The 26,209-nt window shown below is 34.0% G+C and overlaps 2 protein-coding genes, 1 long non-coding RNA gene and 1 other non-coding gene across 4 annotated transcripts; 1 reads left to right on the top strand and 3 right to left on the bottom strand.

Annotated features, from left to right (window-relative positions):
- Positions 1-2,078: 2,078 nt before the first annotated feature.
- On the top strand, positions 2,079-2,151 carry TRNAK-UUU (transfer RNA lysine (anticodon UUU)). Its single transcript has one exon. It is a non-coding gene; the product is annotated as a tRNA-Lys (tRNA).
- A 1,182-nt stretch (positions 2,152-3,333) lies between these two features.
- LOC105971128 (putative zinc transporter 10) lies at positions 3,334-6,020 on the bottom strand. Its single transcript, XM_012995974.2, has 2 exons — positions 5,269-6,020; positions 3,334-4,008 (listed from the first exon to the last, which is right to left on the bottom strand). Exons 1-2 carry the CDS (start codon positions 5,848-5,850, stop codon positions 3,553-3,555), a joined length of 1,038 nt encoding a protein of 345 aa, XP_012851428.1. The 5' UTR covers positions 5,851-6,020; the 3' UTR covers positions 3,334-3,552.
- Positions 6,021-10,459: 4,439 nt separating this feature from the next.
- LOC148767028 (uncharacterized) lies at positions 10,460-11,894 on the bottom strand. The gene is made up of 2 exons (XR_016034271.1): positions 11,627-11,894; positions 10,460-10,729 (listed from the first exon to the last, which is right to left on the bottom strand). It is a non-coding gene; the product is annotated as an uncharacterized LOC148767028 (long non-coding RNA).
- A 3,012-nt stretch (positions 11,895-14,906) lies between these two features.
- Positions 14,907-16,431, bottom strand: LOC105971132 (putative zinc transporter 10). Its single transcript, XM_012995976.2, has 2 exons — positions 15,755-16,431; positions 14,907-15,600 (listed from the first exon to the last, which is right to left on the bottom strand). Exons 1-2 carry the CDS (start codon positions 16,364-16,366, stop codon positions 15,145-15,147), a joined length of 1,068 nt encoding a protein of 355 aa, XP_012851430.1. The 5' UTR covers positions 16,367-16,431; the 3' UTR covers positions 14,907-15,144.
- Between the last annotated feature and the right edge of the window lie 9,778 nt (positions 16,432-26,209).

Here is a 26,209-nt window from a genome sequence, read left to right as displayed (position 1 = left end):
TTTAAAATAAACTTTAGCGAAATGGGCCCTAAGTTCAAATTCGAATACCTAATTTGTAAAAATATTCGGTCACTCATAATTTTAAAGATCAATGTCACTTAAATCATCTTCATCCACCAATTTTAAATGATTGCCTTCATCATTATCAATCGCAAAATGCAGTCAAAAAACGCCTTGAATCGGTCTTGAATCGCATAAATTAAAATCGCAATGCAAGGGTTGCGATATTGTAAGATTGGTGAAGAGATTGAAGAGAAAAGTGTGAATTAAGGTTGGGATATTGAAGAAATTTGTTCAAATCCATTTTTCAGAGCAGCTGATTGCGTTTCTTCTTTTTTAATTGTCGACTAATATCGTAAATATCGTATCGTATCGTGATACGACGATACAATACGATATCTCGCGGTTTTTAACGGTATTTATTAATACGCGATACAAAACCCGAGTTGTATCGTTTTGATTGGAACCGTACCGTATCACGATATATATCGCGGTATATCGCGAGATTAACTACCATGGTGAAATGTATCATTTAATATTAATATCTCCAAGATTGCCGCTGTTGAATAATAAGCACATTAGTTGTATAGTACAACTTTTAAATGACCTTCACCAAAATAAGAGTGTCAATTTTAACCCAGGAGAGGAGAGGGGAAAACGGAAAAAAAAAGAAGAATTCTCTTGAATGAACGACACACAAATAACAAAGCCCTAATTGTGCATTTTCTGTGCAATGCATCAGCAGAATAATGATAGTAAGTCGACAAACCAATAAATTCTATAAGAAATACACGTGTATGGATAATACACAAATTGTGCATTTTCTGCGCAATGCATGGGAAGAATGCTAGTCAACATTCTATAAGCAAAATACAGTATTGTATTGATAATGTACGTAATGCATCAATCTAGTGATCCAAAAGGAAAATTTAAGATGGTGTGTATTTATTTAGATCTATATAATTATCGGTACTAATTAAATAAGTACTCATAAAATTACGATGAAATCAAATCATGAATTCAGTGTATATACATGTTCTCGAAAACAAATACAAAGGAAAATCTGCACCAACGTGTAAAAATAGCACAATTACGCTATCCATGCGCTTATGCTTGTTCCCATCTAAAGCATATACTTAAAAGACAGACTTTGATGAACTACATAATTAGATACACCAATACTTTCCCTGCACAAAAGCACGCATATATTCGGATATGATATACTTCCCCGTCTGGCTGCCTCCTGATGCTCGACTGGCGGCCTTGATGATTTGTGACCTACAACCAACAAAAAAGTCCAATGATAAAACTTTACACTCAATATTTGGTGTACAAGTAAGATGTGTTGACTCATTTGAGCAAACAATATATAATGGGTCATGTTTACCGGAAAAACAAGAAGAAATAATTCATTTAACGTCTAACGAAGCAATGCAAATTGGAATGGACGATCTCCGATTCATCCTTGTGAAAAGATGCTATTATAACTTACATGATTTCTAAAATTCAAAATGGCCCTGTCAACTTACACGATTTATATATTCTCCACCCCAACAATCAATATTATTATAACTTATAGGGTAAATTACAAACACCCCCTGAGGTATGATCAAATTACAAAAACACCCCTCTTGTTTGGATAATTACAAATACCCCCCTCAACTATGTTTTTTTCTTATACCTCCACCCGTATGGTGCCAAATTCAACATAATCATCTAGATTCCGTGGAATGTGCTCTAGTTTGTACTCGTTTTGTGTAAAAATGCAGTTTCCGATGCACCACAAACTGATATATACAAGCTAAAAATCACATATTATGATCATCTTGCTTCATAATGTAGAGTTTGAATGGGATAAAACGTGTACAAAAGTGATAATATTCCATATAATCTCGAAGATTCCACTAAATTTGAGGAGTTGAGGGGTGGTTGTAATTATCCAAACAAGAGGGGTGTTTTTGTAATTTAACCATACCTCAGGGGGGTGTTTGTAATTTACCCTAACTTATATATATAAAGTTAGCTGAGCAACGTTAAGTTAAATAGTAAATACAATCACAAGAATATACTAGCAATTAGCCGTCTTAGCTCAGCTGGTAGAGCGCGTGGCTTTTAACCACGTGGTCGTGGGTTCGATTCCCACAGACGGCGTTTTTAATTTTTTTGGGTTATTTTTGGTTGCTATAAGCCATACTTTGAGGCCCAATATGCAGACAATGTCATTTCGGCGTTTTTTATTTTTTTTGGGTCATTTTTGGTTGCTACCTAAATAAGCCACTTTAAGGCCCAATATGCAGACAATGTCATTTTTGTAGCTACCCAAATAAGCCACTTTAAGGCCTAATATACAGACAATGTTGCCTTAGGCCCAACATGAATTTTAGAAATGAAATAGACGGATGTTATCTAGTTTTTCCATGATTATAATTTGCAATGCAACGCATATAATTTGCATTTCCCCACCCACCCTTCTCTTCCTCAAATTCCGTCCACTAATGGCGAATTTGATCAAATCCTTAATGACGCTTGACGTGCATAAGGATCGTTCTCTTACAGTGGAGGTTCCAACAAAATCTTGCACAGATCCCAAGTCTTCGAGAGCAACGATGACATTAGGTATGTTAGATTGAGTCCGGCGGACGTTGGAGTTGGCGAAGGCTGCTCCCAATTTGGCAATTGCTTTCAAGTACATGGTTGGCTTTGTTGTCTTTTTCATCTTATTAATACAACTAAATTTGAATCAAAACAGCACCTTGTTTCGAACTCATGGCATGTTGAGATTTGACTAGATAGATTTGTCACTGGGCCGTCCATTTTGATGTGCAATTACAATCTTATACAAGTACGAATATTACAAGCACCTATCTTTGTCACCTTAAAACTTAGAATTCTAATTCCCTTGAGTAATACTAGCAACTCCAACCACGAGGATAAGAGGAAGCATGAGTCCCACGATGAGGAGTGAGCTGCAAAAGTTCTTAATAAAAAAAAAAATTGTGACTTTTTCTAGTGGGAAGGTGGGATCCGGCTACTAGGATAAATCCAACATTTCGATCTTGTGATGGTACACTTGCACTTGAGAAAACCGGTGTTCATGTATTTCTCTTAAAAAAATTAAGTTTACTTTCATCCGTAAATTAGAAAAAAAATTCAAAAATATGAATACCAACTTTTATGATTCGACTTCAAATGTAACTTTGCCAATTTCCAGTCTAAGTTTCGCAAGTATCAAAACACAAAAAACAAGTATTTTATCCATAAATTTTCAAAAAAATCGAAAATAGGAATAGCTTATGCATCTTAATGAAAAAAACTAACTCCAATTTCACTATATATACAACAAGCAAAACTCCACCTGCTTTTCTTATTATTAATGGGTAACATTTACATTTCAAAAAGTGGAGACAGTGAAATAGGGAAATTTCCATCAAGAACGACACGTACACAATAGACAACATATATCTAAACAAACTAGACACAACATTTTTTTGTGTTCTCTTCAAAAACAACAATCATACTACATTCATATGTTGCATATACATATATCATGAATTAAGCCCATTTAGCCATGAGTGACATCCCACCGGCACCCAGTAGAACAGCTATGTAAGACTTGATTTGGAGTTTGATACTTCCCTGCAATTTCGGCCCCATAAAATCAGCAGCCAATAGATCGACCAAAGCCATATAGATCAACAGCCCTGCAGATGATGCGTTAAGCAATCCAACGGTGATCAACGATCGAGGGCTGTTCTCCTTGTATGTGCTGGCCAATGCCAATCCCAATGCTATTCCAAATGGAGTTGTCACACTGAAGAAGAATGCCATTGTTGCCTTCTTTACGAACTTGTACTCCGCCTGGAGAATGCAGCCACCAAGTCCCATTCCTTCAAACATTTGATGGAAGCAGAGTGCAGCGATAAGTCCTTTGATCGAGCATGTGTTGTTAGACGCGCCAAGTGACAACCCAATCACTATTGAGTGTACAATGATTCCCAGCTCCAAAACCTGCAGTAATGCATACTCTTAATCAATTAATCATACATTTTTATGTCAATGTTCCCATTATTATCCTATATATGATCGAACTGTTTTTTTAGTTAATCAGGTTCTTTGAGTCGGCTAACCTATAGTTAAAATATGATAACTAGTGAGATGTAATTTAGGCCACATGCATATAGGATTATTATTCTAATTAATTGACAACAAGTAGAGGTTAACATGAAAATGAAAACCATGATATATATGAAATATTGAATGCATAATATATATTATGTAACATCTGCTCCATTTGTTGTAGGTAGGGGTGGTAAACGAGCCGAGCCGACTTGTGAGCTCGAAGAGCTGGCTCGAACTCGGACTCGAGTTTCTCGAGCTCGAGCTCGAGCTTTCTGACGAACCGAGCTCGAGCCACGTGAGCGCACGAGTTGGCTCGCGAGCCTTATTTTATTATTTTTTTTTTATTATTTAAATGATGTATAATATAAAATATTATAGAAATCAATAGAAATAGAATAAAAATATTAAAAATATATATAATTACAATTTATTATTTATTTTGTATTTTTTTAAAATATTTTTTAATAATAATAATAATAATAAATAGTACTAAAAAAGATATTAAAAAAAAAAACAAAAGGAGCTTGAGCTCGAACTCGAGCTCGACAAAATGGACACGATCTCGAACTCGAGCCAAAAAAGAAGGAACTCGAGCTCGACAAAATAGACTCGAGCTCGAGCTCGAGCTTGCCAAAAGAGGCGAGTTCGACTCGTTCACACCCCTAATTGCATTGGAGGACTCAATAAGTACTAATTTATATCATCATCATAGTTTTTAACACAAACAGACAAACATTAGAAAAGGACCATGTATCATCTGATCTGATGATCCTTCTGCTCCTATTAATTATTTCATGTGGAAACTGCACAACCACTTTAATTTATTAGTCTTTATATATATATATATATATATATATATATATATATATATATATATATATATATATATATATATATATATATATATATATATATATATATATATATATATATAGGAAAACTGATTGTAACAGATCCATTCAATTCAATGACTCGAGATGCACAATTATATAATGTCCTCACTCATTCTGTACGCACTTAATTATTTAGTTTGACTACAGAAAACCCTTATTTAATTCATTTAAACTGACTTTTATCAGTTAGATTCAGATTGGGGTTGAAAACATGTACAATCGATCATTATTTTAAATTTGCTATTCAAGTACTAACCATCGCGATGACTCGGTAACGTAGAAGTTGGGCACCACCCTGTACTTCCAGCTTGGCACCACCGCCGCCAGCTTCCACCACCGCCAGCTCCACCGGTTCCCCGCCGGACTCCGGCTTGATAACTCCAGAATTGTGTTTCTTAGAGTAGACGCTTGTGGCCATAGAGTCGATTATGAGAGTAATGATTGCGGAGATCATAGCCACGAATCCGGTGAATGGGAATTTGTGCCACGGGTTATCTTTCAAACAGGTGGAGGACAACATGTCGAAAGAATCGGGCAACACGTGCATGAAACCCGTGGCTAGAATAATCCCGGAGGCGAAGGCTTTGACTATGACGAAGAGGCTTCGCTCCGGGCTGAGAGCCGGAATTGACTGTGTGACAAGTGGCAAGCAGACTCCGATTATGCTGCTGATTAGGATTGTTACGATGGCGATTATTTTGAGCGGCAAAGCCTTCTTCTTGTTTGTGCAGCCGTCATCTTCTTCGGCGCCGCATTCCTCAACCACTGACACGACTTGGACCGAAAAATTGGATAGGATGATGAAGAAGATGATTAAAATAGATTTCGGAGAAGTCATAGTGAAATCTGAATGATCTCTTGAATTGATCAAGTCTTAATGTGAATACAAATGATAAATTGAGTGTTGTGACTAGTGATTGTTTTAGTTCAAATTTATAGGAATATATGGTGGCCGGGAAAAATAATTTAGCGGAGAAATTATAATTTGAAGTGAGATAAGAATGGCATGGAAGGGGCGTTGCGGGTAAATCGCGATTTTGTTATTAATTTATAGTGTAAATGACAAATATGCCCATAATAACGACATTCAAATTAAGAAAGGGACATCTAATTTTGTTGTTTTCAAAATAATTTCAGTTCATTTTAATTTATTTACAAATAAGAAAAACCTTTTCATATATGTCATAAATTATCCCCTAATTTCTTGAAATGCTATTAATTTCAATTTCATGATGTAAACCTTAATTTAGCCCAATTTCACAAATTAACTAATTTTGACCTGCTACCGTCGGTCAGCCGTCGTTGATTTTTTTTTTTTCCGGTAGGTAAATTGCCGATCTCCGGCATTTACTTTTTTTTTTAACTTTTTTTTTTCCTGTCTTTTTTTTGGTAGGTCAACCACCTTTGATTATATCTTTTTTAACTTGTTTTTTCGTAAAAAAAAATATTTTAATTAATATTAATGGATGCTAAATTACTATATCCAACAATAATTTAACTGTCTAAGGCAGTAATTTAACTGTCTGAGACAGTAATATTATTGTGGGAGACAGTAATTTTACTGTATTACTGTGTTCGACCATAATATAACTGTCTTCGACCGTAATATTACTGTCTCATGCAATAATATTATTGTTTAGGACAATAATATTAGTAATATTACTGTCTCATGCAATAATATTATTGTTTAGGATAATAATATTAGTAATATTACTGTTCGGGAAAGTAATATTCATAATATTACTGTTCCAGACAATAATATTACTGTCTGAGACAGTAATTTTACTGAATTAATTAATTTTATCGTCTTGGCCTGCAATTCCGTTGTCTTCGACTTTAATATTACTGTCTCCGACCGTGATATTACTATCCCATACAATAATATTACTATTCAAAACAGCAATATTAGTAATATTATTGTTTGGAATAGTAATATTAGTAATATTATTGTCCGGGAAAGTAATATTCATAATATTACTGTTTGGGACAGTAATATGAGTAATATTACTGCTTTGGTATTCAATATTACTATTTCAGACAATAATTTTGTTGTTAACACTGTAATCCCAAAGAGAAATTTCTATAAATATAAAAAAAAAGTCAACACCGGAGACTAGCCGGCAAAAAATTTCAGAAAAATAAAATTTCAAAAAAAAAAATCTACCCCAAAATCTAGCATGACAAAAAAAAATCAGAAGAAATATTATTTTCTGAAAAAAAAATATATTTTCCAAAAATTATTAAAGTAAGGGTTAATATAATATATTTGTTAAATTCAGGGTCAATGTATAATATTGATAAAGTTAGAGTCTAATAATACATGGAATCTGGCAATTCGCCCTAATTTATAATGCAAAAGCGTGGAGGCTTGTTTTGCATGAAACGGGGGCCACGGTATGTGTATGGCTGGCACGTGGCTCTGTTATTACGTGGCACTCTCATATTCTACGTGGCATTACACGACAATTTTGATTGTTCTGCTTCCTGATTTACCTGCCAACTCAAATTGACCCTATTCAAAACAGGATTTCTTTGTTTTCTTTTTTCTTTTTAAATAAATAAAAATTCATTTTGTATTGAAACAAATCTGGTAATTTGTATAGGTGATCGAATGATGAAATTTTGTTTATTTTATTATTGGATGTTTAAACATTACTCCCTTCTTCCCTTAATAGTTGTCACTTTTGTTTGTTGCACACATATTAAGAAACTCAATAAATATGCATAGATAGTAGCAAAAAGTATAGTAAATCACTAAAATGTTCATGCCATTAATTAATTTTAAATAATTATATTTCAATTAATTATGAGTGAGGAAGGGCAAAATTGAAAGATTGCAATTAATTATTCATTGGAATAGTAAAATGACAAATAATTTGAAATATGAAAAAATGGCAAAAGTGACAAGTACTACTTATTTATTGGTTTAAGTTATTGTTTTACAAATAGTTGAAAATACTTAAAAGTGTGCGGTCGCGCACCCCTTTACTGACTTTTAGTATTCATTTAAATTTGTTATTAATTTACGAGTAAATTGCAAAAACTACCCCTATGTAATCCTCAATTGCTACAAAAGTCCTTGTGTTATAAAAATTAGCAAAAACCTCCCTATATAATTTTTTTATTAGCTCAGATACCTTGCTCTTCTCCTCCACTGTTTTGTGTGGTTGCCGGCTTCGACAGAGCTAGAGGATTTAAGAGAATTAGGGGCGGCTCCGGGCGGCAGTAGTGACCGTGGTTGTTGCCTTTGCTGTTTTGAGATCCAAAAAATTTGGGGAAGAAGAGAATTAGGTGCTGGATTTTTTTTTCCCAAGGGGGGCGTTGAGAGGGTGAGAGGGAGAAGAAGATGATTAGGATTTAAGATTTTAAAAATTGTTATTTGGTCCTTTGAATTTGAATTATTTATAATTTCATCAAATTTAACATACAATTTTTTATTTATATGTATAAAAGGGTGTTTATGTTATTATACCCCAAAATTTTCAAAAAGAACCGCACAACCCGCGCGTGAGTACCACGAGCAGTTTTAATGGACTTTTTCTCCTTTGACTTTTAATCATAGGGGGATTTTTGTTAATTTTATAACACAAAGACCTTTTTAGCAATTAATGATTACACAGGGTGGTGTTTGCAATTTTCTCTTAATTTATATATATAAGTATAGGTATCATTTGTCTGTGAAGTTTTTATTAAATGAAACGTCAAAATCACGAATATAGACTTTGCAAGGTCCAAAATGAAGACAACTTCCAACTCGGGCAATTGAAGAAAAAAGTAGTAATTATTACAAGTCTTTGGATAAAAGGACAAAAATAAGTAAACTCTCGCCAATTAAATTTCGATAGTATAGTATAGTATGGTATTATTCTATTTAAAAACTCCAACCAATAAACAATTGAATTTTCGTGAACATAAAAAAAGAAAAAGAAAAAGGCGAATGAATGGCTGTATTCATGCCGCTCAAGTACTCAAGACTCAAGAGTCAACTCGTGCTATGGGACATTCCAATCATTTAAGGAATTTTGACTTTTCCAAGTTTGTTAAAAATAAAATATTATCCAATTAAAATATTGTTGTCTGGCTACGCAATTAAAACAATATTTATTTATTTATTCATTTTCTCTTGATATATATCCGGTACTAGAGATTAATGATTTTCTCACGCACATAATTTTTTGTGCTATTCATTTCTGGCCATATCTAATGCTGTCAATTTTCTTTTTCTTTTTGTGTGGAAATGATTAATTGTTATAATATTTTTGTTACACATGCGAAATATATCTAAATTGGCTCAGCTCGTTTTATTTTCATTTATAAATTTAATGGGTGATTACAAATAAGCCCATTAATGTGTATTTATTCATAAAGAGATCCATACAAAAATCTACTTTATCAATAAGTCCACACATGGTTCAAACTTTTGTAAAGAACTAAAATAACCCCATATACTTTAATATACTCTAATTTCATCCTCAACTTAATTTAACCTCAATTGGACCCCAAATTTCACAAATTATTCAATTTTTACCCAAAACTTTTTTTTTTCAAAAAACTATTTTTTTTTCAAAAAACTATTTTCACCGCCGGATTCCGGCGTTGACTTTTCAAATTTTTTTTTCTTCCGGATTTTTTTCGCCGAGTTCCGGCGTCGACTTTTTCGATTTTTTTTTTTTTTTTTTTTTCCTTTTCTTTCTTTCTGTAACTTTTTTTTTTCGTTTAAACAACAATATTGCTGTGATTGACAGTAATATTAACTATATTACTGTTAAACACAGTAAAATTAACTAAACTACAGTTTAACACAGTAATATTGCTATATTAATCTCTAGCACAGTAATATTACACTACCAAAAAACAAGGCTTCAGTGACAACCAATTTTGTCAAAAAATTGATCAAAATCTGTCATAAATAAGCTTTAGTGACGGAGTCATGACAAAATACGTTTGTCAGAAAAACCCTCGTCACAAACTGCAATTGTGACGAATATTTTAATTCCGTCACATTGTTTATCACGGAATAGTTGGTCACAAACAAAAATAATTCTGTCACAAATACCATATCCAAGGTCCCTAAAATCTATGACGGATTCTATCAAAAACATTTTTTGTTTGTCAATAGTTCGCCACTAATGAACTAAATATTCCCATAAAATTTGTGACGGATTCCGTCGCAAAACAATATTTCCTGTCAATAATTTGTCGCTTAAGTATGTGACGGATTCTGTCACACAATATTTGTTTATCAGTAATTTGTCATTAATCAACAAAATATTCTCTCTAATATATGTGACGGATGTCGTCACAAACAATTGTTGTTGTCCGCAATTCGTCACTAACCCTCTGCCACAAACATTCCGTCAAAAGTTATTATGTAAAAATTATCTTTTATTCAATTTTATATATGAATTTCTTAACCTGCTATTAAAATATTTCAAATTCTATAAATCTCCAAAATAAATCATTCATAACAATATCAACAAAAATAATTACACATAAATATGTCTTAATATCAACATTACATCCCTTCAGATATATTTCAATGTTCACATCTACAGTCATTGCAAACATAACTCAGATAAACCTTAATAGCTCCCAAAAATGCACAATACATCACAACCAACGACACAGATCTTATTTCAATGATGTATTTGTAGCTTCATACATATCACATCGCTCTAGACCTTTCGTTGTACACCGCTCCCCTAACAGCTGACATCCTGTGATAACCACATGAAAAATAATCACGATTAAGAATTTTAGGTATTAGCGAAAGAAGAAACCAAATTAGACAAGAATTATAGAAAGGATTTCAAGTGACATTACAAATTTACAACTTCTAATCAAAACAAAATGAAATTTCAACTCCTATTCAACAAGCCATAGATCGAAGTGAAAACCACCATTTCAGAGTAATAAACTAAACAATCTGAATTCTAAATTCTTTCAGACCATAAAAAACAAATAAAATGAAGAACACTTGACATGAACACTTGACAGAACACAACCTTCTCATCATATACAATGTCCGGTAATATATATGCTCAAACCACCGACATGATAATAATTTTCAGTTTACTAGCAGTAAGGAATTGCACAGCAGTCCCACAATTTTCGATACAAAATAGAAAGAAAGAAATTAAAAAGTGAGAAGTGCAACGGAACAATAAGCATATATACATGCTGGCTTCTTCTATTAATGGAAGATGATCATCTGAGGCCTCTCTATTACATTTTTTTTCCTGCCAAGAACAACACTTAATTTAGGATTTATGCATTAATTTATTAGGACACGGGTTACACGAATAGAGAATTTGTTCTACAAATCTTCTTATTTATTGTCTCTATATTACTACAGCATCTACAAGTCCCATAATTGGATCAATTCTTGTTTGAACTTCATTACTTTGGGGAGTAATTATAAGCTTCCAAATTGCGAGAATCTAAAATAATATAACTACTTATTTAATAGATAGTGCTAATAATCAACCATCTAGAGGGGTTAATATGTACATAAAAAATAAAACCCATTCAACTAGAAATTGCACATTGAAATCAATCTCAGCTACAAACCTCATTCTGAAATTGGATTAAAAAGATAAAGAGGTAAACTGCACCTGCAACTTCGGGTAAGAAAACGACTGTCATCGCTGAAGGAGAGGGTAGATCTATCCCCTTTTCTTCGTCCCTGCTTCTCTGTCGCCGTGGTTTCTCCATCTTTAGTGGATTAGATTCTCTCTCCGGTGAAGTGAATCTCTCTTACCCATGGGGTTAAGCTGCTCGCCGGGGATTGAAGTCGTAAGATGTGAGCGGCGGTTTTGGGGGAAAATAATGAAACCCCCGTTTGTTTGTGTGTTTGATAGGTTATTATATTTAAGTTATGGTAAGTTTATATTTATTATTTACATATATATTAGGGTATATATATTATTAATTTCTTTTTGTTAAATCAATCAAAACACCAAGTAATCAAAAATTAAAACAAAAACACCACATTCGCATTTCATTAAAAAAATAGAAATATATTATTATTACTATTATTTAAATTAAGTGTGTGTTTGGCAAAAATATAACAGTTAAATTAATTTGTTAATTTTTTTCTATCATTTTTCTTTAGTTTATTCGTTTAAAAAATTATGTATATAAATCAAATAACAAAGTTATAATTATATTCTTTACTGGTTAATATCTTTGAACTAATAAGTTATAAAATTAAATAATAATTGTATCAACTATAACATTAGTTATCAGTATTTTTAAAAAATTAAAATAATTTCAAAACATTTGTATAATACAAGAAAAAGTTAAGCATTAGTTAATACTAATTAGAGTTCAAAAAGTAATAGATTTTGAGTGTGAGATGTAAGAGTGTATTCTATATATATATATATATATATATATATATATATATATATATATATATATATATATATATATATATATATATATATATATATATATTGATTTAAACAATATATTTTTTATACACTAGTACAAGAGAGTTTAATAAAATTAGTGTAATTCACATTTGTGACGAATTTGATTTTGTGCCGGATTAATGGCGGAACATTAAAATGTAACGGACTTGCGACCGAATAATACATGACACATATGTGACGAAAAGTACATTGTGACGGATTAATGGTGGAACTTAGAAATGACCGATTTGTGATCGAATTATATGTGACACATTTGTGACAAAATGGACATTATGACGGGTTAGTGGCGGGATTTAGAATGTGACGAATTTGCGACCGAATTATATGTGACGCGTCTGCGACGAAAAGTACAATGTGATGGATTTGTGACTTGACTTCAATTATGACGGATCTGTGATCGAATTATATGTGACGCATTTATGACGAGAAGAACTTGGTGACCGATCTGAGACTGATACTTATTAAAGTGTAAATCCATAAACCATTTGTGACGGCTATTATCACAGAAAAAATTTCCGTCTCAAAATCTGTGACCGAAATGTGATCGAATATTCGTCGTCACGCAATTAGTCACATAATTCATCACGTACCCGTCACAATAAATTGTATTATTTTTTGTTTCAAATCAGTCACAAATTGGTCACTAATTTGGTCACTCATTATGACGGATTAGGTTTGTCACTAAATTTCTGTCACAAAAGCCTTGTTTTTTGGTAGTGTTAGCACAACAAAACTCATTATTATTGTGTAATAGAGTAATCTTACAATGTTGACCGTTCAACAAATGTAAACATAATAAAAAGCCAAAAGAATTAATATTACAGTGAGTGACAGTAATATTACTATAACAACAGTAATATTACCGTCAACCACAGTAAAATTACAATAATAGACAGTAATATTGTTACGTTACTCAGTGAATAATTCAAACAAACAAAAAAATCAAAAAAAAAAATAATAATATTGATGTGGTTGACAACGATATTACTATTACAACAGTAATATTACCGTCAACTACAGTAATATTATTGTGTTTACAGTAATATTACAATAATAGACAGTAATATTATTACGTTACTCCGTAGATAACTCAAACAAAACAAAAAACCCAAAAAAATAATAATATTGATGTTGTTGACAGTAATATTATTGTGTTTACAGTTATTTTACTGTTAACGACAGTATTATAATTACGTTGACTTGTCAACAAACCAAACAAAATAAAACAAATAACAAAAAATAAAAAATAATAATATTACGTTAATTTACTGCCAACGGCAGAATAATTACATAAATGTATTGTCAACGGCAGTACAATTACGTTAATTAACTGTCATTGACAGTATAATTACATTAATTTACTGTCAGTGACAACACAATTACGGTCAACGTCTAGCGGCGGGCGTTAAAAAAAAAACTTAAAAAAACACTAAAAAAATCAACGCCGAAAAAATCTGAAAGAAAGAAAAAAAATAAATAAATAAATTGAAAAGTCAACGCCGGATTCCGGCGGCAAAATTTTTTTTTGAATTTTTTTTTTAAGTTTTGGGACAAAATTGAATAATTTGTGAAATTTGGGGTCAAATTGAGATTAAATTAAGTTAAGAATGAAATTGGAGCATATTAAAGTATGCTCCAAAAAAAGGCGAAATTGAATTTTTGTGGTCAAAATTGGATTTTTGTGGACAAAATTGATTAAATTGGGGTTACAATTAAGAATTATATATAAATGGTTGAGGGTAATATTGGCATATACATGAATGTTTCTTTTATTTATAATAAATATTAAAGTAATGGATTTATTGGTGAAAGAGATATAGCCCCTAAATGTTGGGGACTTATGCACAAAAACCCCTAAATTCAATTCAATTAATCATCCTGACTTTATTTTTTCATACATAAACAAAGAGAGGTAGCAACTAAAATCCCCAGTGCAAATAACAATGAATAAAGCAATAATATTTGCTTTAATAATAATAATTATCAAGCTAATTAGTTTTTTGACTTTGCAATAACTGGGGTTAGATATGATTAAATAATTCGTGTTTAAGCTTAAATTAAATATCTTTGGAGGTTGCACGTTGACTACATACAGTTGACTACATACATGTACGTCCATACATTTGCCAACTTGAATTTGTTTTGTGGCTATTGATAACATTATTTTTATTATGAATTAATTACGAAATGTTGGCAAATGGATTGTGGTATGGTCACTTTTGGTTGTGGTATGAAATATTCAACTTGAATTTATATTATATAGGTTGGAGGTCTGCCTATCTTCCTTTGGATAGATATTTTATATTTGTATTTAAAAAAATATATATCTAAAAATGATTATTTTTTATAATGAGTACATATCGACGAATAATAATATTTGTAAGGAATCTAAATTAGAGACGGTCACAACATATATAACCGATTACATTACGAGAAATAGAAAGCTGAACTTATAAGCTTTATGATCAAATGATGATCACGACTTGATGAAAAATAATAGCGTACAACTAAAATTCCAGTATATATACATGCAAGAACCGGAAGTTACCTTTTTTTTTTTTTTTCATAATCATGAAGAGTTAAATTTACATTTGCAGTGGAATCAATGAAATCTAGGGAATCTTAATCAAGAAGAACATCACACGAAGCACATATATCTGAATTAAACAAACTAGCAAAACACATAAAATCATTAATTAAGCCCATTTAGCCATGAGTGACATCCCACCGGCACCCAGTAGAACAGCTATGTAAGACTTGACTTGGAGTTTGATACTTCCCTGCAATTTTGGCCCCATAAAATCAGCAGCCAATAGATCGACCAAAGCCATATAGATCAACAACCCTGCAGATGATGCGTTAAGCAATCCAACGGTGATCAACGATCGAGGGCTGTTCTCCTTGTATGTGCTTGCCAATGCCAATCCCAATGCTATTCCAAATGGAGTTGTCACACTGAAGAAGAATGCCATTGCTGCCTTCTTTATGAACTTGTATTCCGCCTGGAGAATGCAGCCACCGAGTCCCATTCCTTCAAACATTTGATGGAAGCAGAGTGCAGCGATAAGTCCTTTGATCGAGCATGTGTTGTTAGATGCGCCAAGTGACAACCCAATCACTATTGAGTGTACTATTATTCCCAGCTCCAAAACCTGCCAATATAATATTATATTAATACACACTCTTCATCAATTAGTCGATCGATATATGTTCTTTTTTTATAACTATTCTTTAATTCAGATTGGGTGAAAATATAGTACTCCAAATTAATATTAATCAATTATATTAGTATAGACATATACTAACCATGGCAATGACTCGGTAACGCAGAAGTTGGGCACCCTGTACTTCCAACTTGGCTCCGTGGTTGTGGCCGTGGAAATGAGAATGGCCACCGCCGCCAGCTTCCACCACCGCCAGCTCCACCGGTTCCCCGCCGGACTCCGGCTTGACAACTCCAGAATTGTGTTTCTTAGAGTAGAAGCTTGTTGCCATAGAGTCGATTATGAGAGTAATGATTGCAGAGATCATAGCCACGAATCCGGTGAATGGGAATTTGTGCCACGGGTTATCTTCCAAACAGGTGGAGGACAACATGTCGAAAGAATCGGGCAACACGTGCATGAAACCCGTCGCTAGAATAATCCCGGAGGCGAAGGCTTTGACTATGACGAAGAGGCTTCGCTCCGGGCTGAGAGCCGGAATTGACTGGGTGACAAGTGGCAAGCAGACTCCGATTATGCTGCTGATTAGGATTGTTACGATGGCGATTATTTTGAGCGGCAAAGCCTTCTTCTTGTTTGTGCAGCCGTCATCTTCTTCGGCGCCGCATTCCTTAACCACCGACACCACTTGAACGGAAAAATGGGAAAGGATGATGAAGACGATGAATAATATTGAGGATTTAGAACAAGTCATGGTGATCCAAATTAATGTGATGAGTACAATTATGAATAAGATTATAAATAATGATTTGTTGTTGGTTGTGAATATTTTAGATGAAATCGAGGGGCATATTTATAGGGATGAATTAATGATGAAGAATTAAGCAGATAATTAATTAATTCATTAATTATGAAGTGGGAATGGCATGGAATGGCCCTTGATGACCATAATTATCAGAAATTATATAATTATATAGAGGGTTAATGGCAAAGAAGCCCATGACAAGGCATTTAATGAAGAAAAAAAAAAATCCAATTTTTTTGTGTTTTAAATATTTCCAGCTCATTCAAACTTATTTACAAATTAAGAAAACCTTTTTATGTATACTAAAATTACCCTCAATTGCTTAAAATCCAATTCAACTCTAATTTTCAGATTTATACCTTAATTTTGCCCAATTTAACCAATTAACCAATTTTGATCCGCCACTACCAGAAACTACTGGTCAGCCGCCGTTAATCGTCGGTCTCCGACGTTGACTTTTTTCTTTTCTTTTCTTTTTCCGGTAGGTCAACCGCCGTTGACCGCCGGGTCTCCAACATTGACCTTTTCTTTTTATTTTTTTTATTTTGCTTTTTTTCTTAAAAAAATATTTTAATTAATACTACTATCTTGACTGCTAAATTATTGTCTCCACCAGTAATTGAACTGTCGGAGGCAGTAATTAAATTGTAAATTGACTTTTTTTTTTATAAAAAAATTATTTTAATTAATATTATTATCTTGGCAGCTAAATTACTGTCTCCAATAGTAATTTAACCGTCGAAGACAATATTTAACTATTAATTGACTTTTTTTCTTAAAAAAATAATTTTAATTAATATTACTGTCTTGACTGCTAAATATTGTTTCTAACAGTAATTTAAATGTCTGAGTCAGTAATTTTAATGTATTAATTAAATGTATTGTCCTGGCCTGCAATTTTGCTGTCTTCGACCGTAATATTACTGTCTCCAACCGTAATATTACTATCTCATGCAATAATATTAGTGTTTGGGACAGTAATATTCGTAATATTACTGTCCGGGAAAGTAATATTCGTAATATTACTGTCCCAAACAGTAATATTACTGTTTGAGACAGTAATTTAGCAGCCAAGACAGTAATATTAATTACAATAATTTTTCTTGTAAAAAACAAAATTAAAAAAAAAAGTCAATACCTGGAGACCGCCCGGAAAAAAAATTCAGAAATTTTTTTTTTCCAAAAATGTTAACACAGAAGAACCGCCCGGTGAATGCTGGAAAAAAAATTTCAGAACATTTTTTTTTTTCTGCAAAATTTTTTTTTTTCAAAAAGTTGTTAAAATATGGGTGAATGTAATATGTTTGTTTAAATTCGATATCAAGTATTGAGAAAGTTAGAGTATAATAGATGAAATTGATAAAAAAATATATTATACAGGGTATTTTAGACTAAAGACATGAGGATGGGTTTATTTGAAAGACTATTTTTTGTGTGAACCAATATTCAATTAAGTCCCTTATCATATTCCTCTTTGTCATTTACACTTATATAAAACGAGTAAATAAATAAATAGGGCATTTATGTAATTAATTATGCAAATGTGTGGATGCTTGTTGTGTAATGGAATGGAGGCACAACATGCGTACGGCTAACACGTGTTCTCTTCTTCTCACGTGGCAACTTCAGAGTCTACGTGGCCGTACACATTCTATGCATCCTCATTCCTTTCCTTTTTTATTTCCTTTTAATAAGAAAGAATAAAAAATAAAAAAAAGAAGCCCATTCCACCCTTTTACAAGCAAACAATAAAATTAAATAAAAATCACTAGACGATTATTTACTTAATGTCAACTCCAACTTTGTTTTGTTTCTTTTCTTTTTAAACACTTATTCAAATTCGTAGTAAATTTGTATATAAATAGAAATTATTTGGTTGTGAGTTTTGCAATAAAAAAAATCGTCAAAGCAAGATGCTACAATGAGAGTCAACTTCCAAGAAGCAAATTAAAGCTAACACCAAGTTGCCAAATTATCAAAAAAAATCACCAAGTTTTTATTAACACTTTGAACTGCAATTTGTCAAATACTCAGGGGGGGGTTTCGAATTAGTAACATTAATTCAATGTGCAATATTCAAACATGCATTACTTACATTATCAAATTATTCGAATATTGCAATATTAATGCATTGTTGGTCAACAAATTAAAATATCAATTTTGAGGACGGCAAACAATCCCTAAAAAGTCTTTTATACTAGGCGGTGGGTGGGACATTCCATTCATTTGGGTCCATTTGACTTTTTGCACTTTTTTCTATATTTAAATAAAATAAATATTAAATATTAATGAGATTAAATTCTGAGCGGATCAGTCGATATTTAATATAAATCGGATTCCACTAATTTTTTGACATGTGGCACTCTTAAGTCATAACTCTTAATAAATCACGCTATTATAATTAGGGTTAGACGGGTTACGGGTTATGCTGGGTTTTCTTTTTTCTTTTTCTGTTTCTGTTTCTTTTTTTCCAATTATTAGAATCTTAATTATATTTTTATTTAAACTATCCACGTGTCAATCATTCTATGGCATCCGATTTTTCTATTAAAACAGACCATCCGGTCTAAATTTGCACCCAATATTAATGGCACAACAGAGCCAAAGGTCCAACCGTAAGTTTGGCATCTGAATGTCATAAAGGCCTAGATAACAATAACATACCAGGTTACCTTTTTACCCTCATCAACAAATTTAGACATTTTCAAAAGTTTGATTATGAGTTTATAACAACAGTCCATCTGTTAATTCAGAAGAAACAACAATTACCTTGTCCTAAATATTGAACTCCTCTGACATAATTAGCTTCTACTAACACTTTGCAATTATTTTATTTATCCCAATATATATAATCTATCTATTCTATACTTAATACTTATAAAAGTGTGAATGTAGTTGGTGATTTCTTCCCTTTTTGTGTTTACAAAAATATCCCTTCATGAAATATATGAATGACAAAAAAGTAAATTGAATTATTCATTAAATAGTTATATCTATTTTAACTCATTAATTGAACACGAAAACCGTACTCACTATGTACCATTTTAATGTCAATTATTATTTAGTGATTAGTGTTTAATCAAAGCAAACTAAATTGGGTTATTTAGTAATTGATCGGTTAAAGAAGACAAAAGAAATGAAAGGTTTTTGACTTCTCAACACACCCAAACGTCATATGGCACTTATGAATTAAAAAGAAAAATACATCATGGTATTTCTAACATCAAAACACACACAAACCTCTTACAATTAACAATTACTCCCTCCGTTTCAAATTAACTGTCGCTTTGAGGAATTTTTCTTGTTTCAAATTATCTGTCACTTTAGAATTTCAATGATGCATTAATTACTATTTTCTCAATTTTACCCTTAAACTATTCATTAATTGATTGAAAATTAATGGAAACAACATTAATAACATGAATATTTCAGTCATTCTATATATTTTTCTCTAAAATCGACGCGCATTTATTAATTTTCTTAATATATGCGCAACAACTCAAAGCAACATATATTTTGGCATGAAGAGAGTAATTGACTTTTGTTTGCTCATAATGTAAAACTTCTTAGTCCTAATTATAAATTTATAAGTAATTGACTCTATAAATGAATACACAACCTAGCTCTTATATATTCTCATTCCTACATCAATCCCATTAATTTCACAAGAGTTTTTTTGCGCATAAGTTCTTGACCAACCATCTTTATTATTCTAGGTTCCGGGGTTATATCTCTTTCGCCACTAAGCTCATCCCTTTAATATATGTTAGAATTATTTCGTGCAAATTAATTATAAATTTGTGTCCGATAAATCCCAGATTCAGTTTTAGCTACTGTTCTACTGTTTTACGAAGAGTTGCAACAGTTAATGGAACAGTAATAAAAAGACACAAATTTTAAAGTGGTTCGGATACAATTGTACCCTACATCCACGGGGACCTGCAAATGAAATTCACTAATTTTTAGTTTTACGAATACAGTAATAGGACTTAATCGAAAATGCAAAGACTCCCTCTTTGTCGACGCCGTTCTTGTATCCTACGCTGAATTGTCAATCTTCACTTTGCAGCACGTCCCTTTCCGCACGGTTGAAATTTCTTCAACGCTGAGTCCCTCAGTCGGCGGATCGACCTCCTCCCGAGATCTTCTGAGTTCTTCTCCCGAAGAACCGATCTTCTTTTCGCGTGAAAGAAGCAAATCGTTTGCTGTGTTTTTCTTCTCGAATAAGATCACAACTCAGGTGCAGCAACGCAAGAGCAGAAAAAGTTTTTCTCTCAAAATAAAAGGGACGACCTATGACGACGTTGATGCTGCTCTTCTTATACTTCCTTAGTTGTATTAGTAGAGCCCTACAAAATTAGAGCCCATTAGGTTAGATAAATTCTTCACGTAAGGAACAAGGAATTATGACAACAAGGAAAGTCTTAGCCAAATAAATTCCTTGTTAATCAAACACTAAGGTAATTAAATAAATTAATGACAAAATAAGAGTTTAAAGAACTAAGGAAACTTCCCTAGTTTTTATACACGTTTTTCGTACACGTCTTGAAAAACCGAAATAGAATCCTCTCGGATTCTAACAATCTCCCCCTTTGTCATCTATTTATTATAATCAAGTCCTCCCCCTTGATCAAATACCTGACAAAACATTAGACTGCATAATAGAGTAACTGTTAGAACAGTTAAAGGAAAAAGCAGTTAACGAAACAAGAAAAAAGTTAAGCCTAGCAGACTATTAGAGGCCGTTGTTCAGAAAATCAATTCGACAACCACAAAAAAAACTACTCCAGAATATATTCAGCATCAACGAACAACTCCTCGTCATCATTCGTATCAACTCCTCGTCATCATTCGTATCAACTTCAGCTGTTGTACCATCAACTGTTGGAACAGTTGGAGCAACAACAGTTCAGTAGTAGTTCCAGCAGCTGCATCAGCTCCCCCTGTATGTGGTTCCTCCTGGGTTGATGCTTCGTTGTCAACTCCCCCTCAAGAATAATCTCCCCCTTTCTGAGCAAGGGCAGTAAAATAGTCGAGTTTCTTCTTTGTAAAAAAAAACGACCTCGACAATCAGAGACCCCACTAGGTAGGTTGGCATAAAAATTATGAACCACTTGACAGACGCCACCGGGTTTGATGCTCTCGGAGAAGGAACCGAGAATTAAAAGCATCGACAGCAGAGATAGGCACCACGGGATCCGGTGCAGAGTGACCTGCGGTGGTGCGAGTAGCGGAAGGCGAGGCAGAGTGAGTAACGCGTCGACGAGAGCGGCGAGGTGGCGGGGTGCAGGTGAGGCCGGTTTGGGTGGTTGCGATGGCGGTGCACACGGTGGTGGTGACGATTGGGCCGCCGGCGACAGCGGTGGAGAAAACCTAGGGACCAAAATTTTCAGCGGAGGCGGCCGTGAGAAGGAGTGGGGGCTCCCAAAAGGCAAGAGGCACGGCATCCAACGGCTCTTCGAAGGCAGGGCGGTCATCGGAGCGGCGTCGCGGCGGAGGAGCTGCCGAAGACGCGGTTGCTGGTCGAGATGATCGTCGTTTGGACGAAGAAGACGATCCACCGGTGCTTTTTCGTTTCCCCATAACTGTGCTCTTGGATTCCTTTGATTTGAGTGCAGATTTGAGATTTGCTGCAAAGGAGAAAGAAGGAAAAGAGAGCAGTAGAGAAGAAAACCAATTTGGAGAAAAAAAACGAAAAGGGGCATAAACATAGGTAACTGTTGGTCTTCTCAGGGGTATTTTAGCAATTTAGGAAGATTATAGTGAAGAAATTGCAAGTATTATTCTGCCAATAAGGAGAGCAATTTTATAAAAATTAAATTCAGGTACAGCAACTCTCAACCTTCACATATGAAGCCCAATCACAGTTCAAGAAAACTTCGAGAAGAAAAAAATGTTCAGAAAAGTGGGTGACTTCAAAAAAATGATTGCCGCCAAAACATATACGAACCCACCCCGTTTTTTTTTTTTTTTTTTTTTTTTTTTTTTTTTTATATATATATATATATATATATATGCCTAATATGCAGAATTAAATTACTAGGACGAGAAAAATAAACGTGAGAAAACGAAAGAGAGTATGAGTGAGTAAACACGAGTGAATAGGATACTATTAGGACTATCAAACCCATGGGGTTTATCTTCAATTTTAACAAAAAAGCAAGCTCCGAAATACAAACTAACAAGACTAACAATAAATTTAATACTCTCAAATCAAGCACAAAAACGCTCTTATTAGGTAGCATACACACCCTACTAATGGTAGCTTTTTCATGAAGAACAGAGCAATTTAATTAGCGAGATAGTTGCGGTCGTGCAATGTGTAGTTCCCTGGGCTTTCTAATTGAGTCGTATGGTGAGGGTTCGGTCATGAGGTTTACCGGCTCAACTCAAAAAGGCTTCGAACTATTCACTGACCATATAAAAGTTTACAGTGGTCGTGCAATGTGTAGTCCCCTGGGCTTTCTATTTGAGCCTTGTAGGAGCTTTCGGCCACGTGATTTACTGACTCAACTCAAAAAGGCTTCGAACTATTCACAAACCAATTTATTATATATAGTTTAAACAAAAATTCAAGAGTAGCTTTCACTCATTTGGAGAGGCAGCTTTTCCTTATGAAAGTGTTAAACCATGACGAGATTGTGAAGAGTATTAAATAAACTAAAGCCTCTATAGCCATCATTCGGGGATTGATGAAGTTTTACCTCACAAAGTTTGAAAGTACAGATAGTATCCAATACACAAGAGTTTTCATCACATGCAGCATGACTAATGCATAACTTAGATGAACAAAATGCAGTATGTGTGATGTGTCCATAAAAACCTAAAAGTTGCAAGTCTGGACACAGACAGTTGCAACAGTTTATGCAGCTGCACAGATCAAACAATACAGATTCCAAGCGAATTTCGCAAGGAATCGAACCTATGTGCATCAAGGGGTTTAGTAAAGATGTCAGCAAGTTGTTTTTCTGTTGTGACATACTCTAATGAGACAGTTCCTTCCTCTACCAGATTTCTAATGAAGTGGTACCGGATTTCAATATGCTTAGTTCGAGAGTGCTGTACTGGATTCTTGGAAATATTAATTGCACTCATATTGTCACAATAAATATGCAATAAATCTTGACTAATACCATAATCACATACCATTTGTTTCATCCATAAGAGTTTTTTGCTGTACCAGGACACGAGATTGTTCCCAAGATAGAAGCATCCTCCAGTTGTGCTTTTTCGATCATCTGCATCACCTGCCCAATCAGCATCGCTAAAGCCTCGGGTTTGAATTCCTTCTTCTACCGGACCAATGACTTGATCCACTGGATGATTCTTCTTGACTCTTCTTGAGGGTTCCTTGTGAGTTTGATCATCCAATTCGAGAGGCCTGACTTCAGCTTCGTCTCCTGTTTCAGAATTGACGTCACTTTCTTCTGAAATGGTAGAGGCTGCATCAACTGTTGGAACTGTTGGTGCGACACTGGAGCTGTTTTCCGATTCCTTTGTTGGTTCCTCTTCCAGTAGTCCAGCAGAGACAAGAATATAGCAGTTGTCAGATGATCGAGTTCCTTGAATAACACAATTCTCGTCTTTGTCTAATACTCGACATGTGAATTTGTTGAATCTGACTTCAAGATCTTGATCACATAACTGGCTGATGCTTATCAGATTTGACGTGAGTCCTTCTACAAATAGTACATTCTTCAGCTTTGGGAGATTCTCATGATTTAGCGATCCTTTCCCTAGCACTTCACCATTTTTTCCGTTTCCAAAGGTAACAGCTCCACCGGTGATTTGTTGATAGTTTTTCAGAAACTCTTTAACACCGGTCATATGTCGTGAACACCCACTGTCAAAATACCAATCATTAGTAGTACTTGCTTTTAAAGAAGTAATCGCAGATAAGCATTTAAACGTGGACTTTTCAACCCAAATTTTTTGCTGAGGTCTATTGGAAATATCGATTTTATTTTTGGGTTTTTGAGAGGGTGAAGGAAAATAATCAGCCCTAGCAGAGTAAAGAGAACGAGCCACAAGCTTTTTCACAAGTTTTAAATATTTGAAGCATCTAGGACGTATGTGACCTGGATTTTGACAGAAAAAACAAGTGGGAATAAACCTTTTCTTTGAATTGTGTTTCGTTGCTTCAACAGTTGCAACTGTTTGTGAGACAGAAGCTTGTTTAACAAAGTTGATTTTTCTGTTTTGATCTTCCTTTCGCTTTAGATCAACTTTGGGTAGCTGACTCCCTCCTATGCCTAGACGATTATAGTTTGGCTTGTTGTTGCTTAAGATTTCATCTAGATTACCTCTACCCAAGTTCAATTTTGCAATTGCTTCTTGAGTTTGAGTAAGTTTAGCCTGCAAACTATTTTTCTCTTGATCACTAGATATGATCCTTTTCTCAAGAGTAGAGATTCTTACCTTTAGTGTCTTGTTTTCCTCTATAAGCACAAACTTCTCCTTTTCCAGGAAGTTATTTACCTTAACGACGTCGAGCCATTTTTGGTACATTTTTTCATATACCTCCTTTACTTCATCCAAGGTTGGTTCTTCCTCATCACTGCTGCTGTTTGGATCCTCTGCAAAAGAAGAATTTTCGTTTAGATTTTTGTCATAATCAGAACACATATTTTCATACCTGGATTCTGTTTCACAGTCTGTTGCAACAGTTGAAGCAACAGTTGATTCTGAGTTGTCCAGAGGAACTTTGCTGCTGAATGCTACAAAGTTAGTGACTTGATCGTTGTTTCCTTGGTCATCATCAGATTCTTCTTCATCGCTCCAAACAGTAGTAAGTGATATTTTCTTCTTTTTCTTCAGGGTGTTTGCGCATTCTGATTGAATGTGACCAAAGCCTTCGCATTCTCGACATTGTATTCTTCTTGGTTTTGACTCCTCTGAGTTATCTTGATTTGAATTTCTCCTCGAATTTTGAAAGTTCACGGTTTTCCCTGTGCTTGGAAGATTTCCCCTTTTACCGATCTTTTTGAGAAATTTCCCAAAATTTTTCGATAGTATTGCCAAGGATTCGTCTACCGTCTGCTCATCTTCTTGAGTTGACGAATTTTGGGGTGTTGCATATGAAGTTTCTGCTTGAAAGGCTATCTTCTTTTCTCTAGGCTTTTCACGATGATTTTCACCATGATTGAGTTCTTGTGCCAGAAGTTTCCCCATGAGTTCGTCTAGTTTGAGCGTGTCAACATCTCTGACTTCTTCAATGGCAGCAATTCGGTAAGCAAATCTTTCAGGTAAAGAGCGCATCGCCTTTCTCACCAATTTGCTTTCAGAGTAAGGTTCACCGAGTGCATATGATTCATTGGAGATATCACATAATTTAGCATGGAAGTCAGTGATCGTCTCATTCTCTTCCATCTTCAAATTTTCGAACTTGGTGGCCAGCATTTGTAACTTCGACGTCCTCACAGTTGACGTTCCTTCGTATGTGACTTGAAGGATTTCCCAAGCTCTTTTAGCAGATTCACATGACGCTATTAGTTTAAATTGATTATCATCAACACCACTAAATATTGCGTTTAGGGCCCTTGAGTTGTAGTTTGCGAGTAGTATCTCTACGTCACTCCAATCTGCTTCTGGTTTGAAAACTTCCATTTTGTCTTCTCCTTTGACCATGGGAGGTGTCCAACCAGTTATGATGGCGCGCCATGCTCTCTCATCTATGGATATGATAAACATCTTCATTTTTGATTTCCAATATGAGTAGTTTGATCCGATTAGGAGAGGTGGGCGAGTAGTTGACGATCCTTCTCGTTGAGTATTCATATCTGCACAAAATAA

The sequence above is a fragment of the Erythranthe guttata genome, chromosome 11 (assembly GCF_056151865.1).
Source record: "Erythranthe guttata isolate IM_541 chromosome 11, IM_541, whole genome shotgun sequence".
Lineage (NCBI taxonomy): Eukaryota > Viridiplantae > Streptophyta > Magnoliopsida > Lamiales > Phrymaceae > Erythranthe > Erythranthe guttata.
The sequence above is the reverse complement of the archived record's forward strand: the minus strand, read 5'-3'. Positions and strand labels throughout refer to the sequence as shown.

Coding starts and splice junctions, on each gene's coding strand:
- LOC105971132 (XM_012995976.2), bottom strand. CDS start 16,366: ATGACTTGTTCTAAATCCTCAATATTATTCATCGTCTTCATCATCCTT. Junction 15,601..15,754: donor GTTACCGAGTCATTGCCATG/GTTAGTATATGT, acceptor TTATATTGGCAG/GTTTTGGAGCTGGGAATAAT.
- LOC105971128 (XM_012995974.2), bottom strand. CDS start 5,850: ATGACTTCTCCGAAATCTATTTTAATCATCTTCTTCATCATCCTATCC. Junction 4,009..5,268: donor GTTACCGAGTCATCGCGATG/GTTAGTACTTGA, acceptor GCATTACTGCAG/GTTTTGGAGCTGGGAATCAT.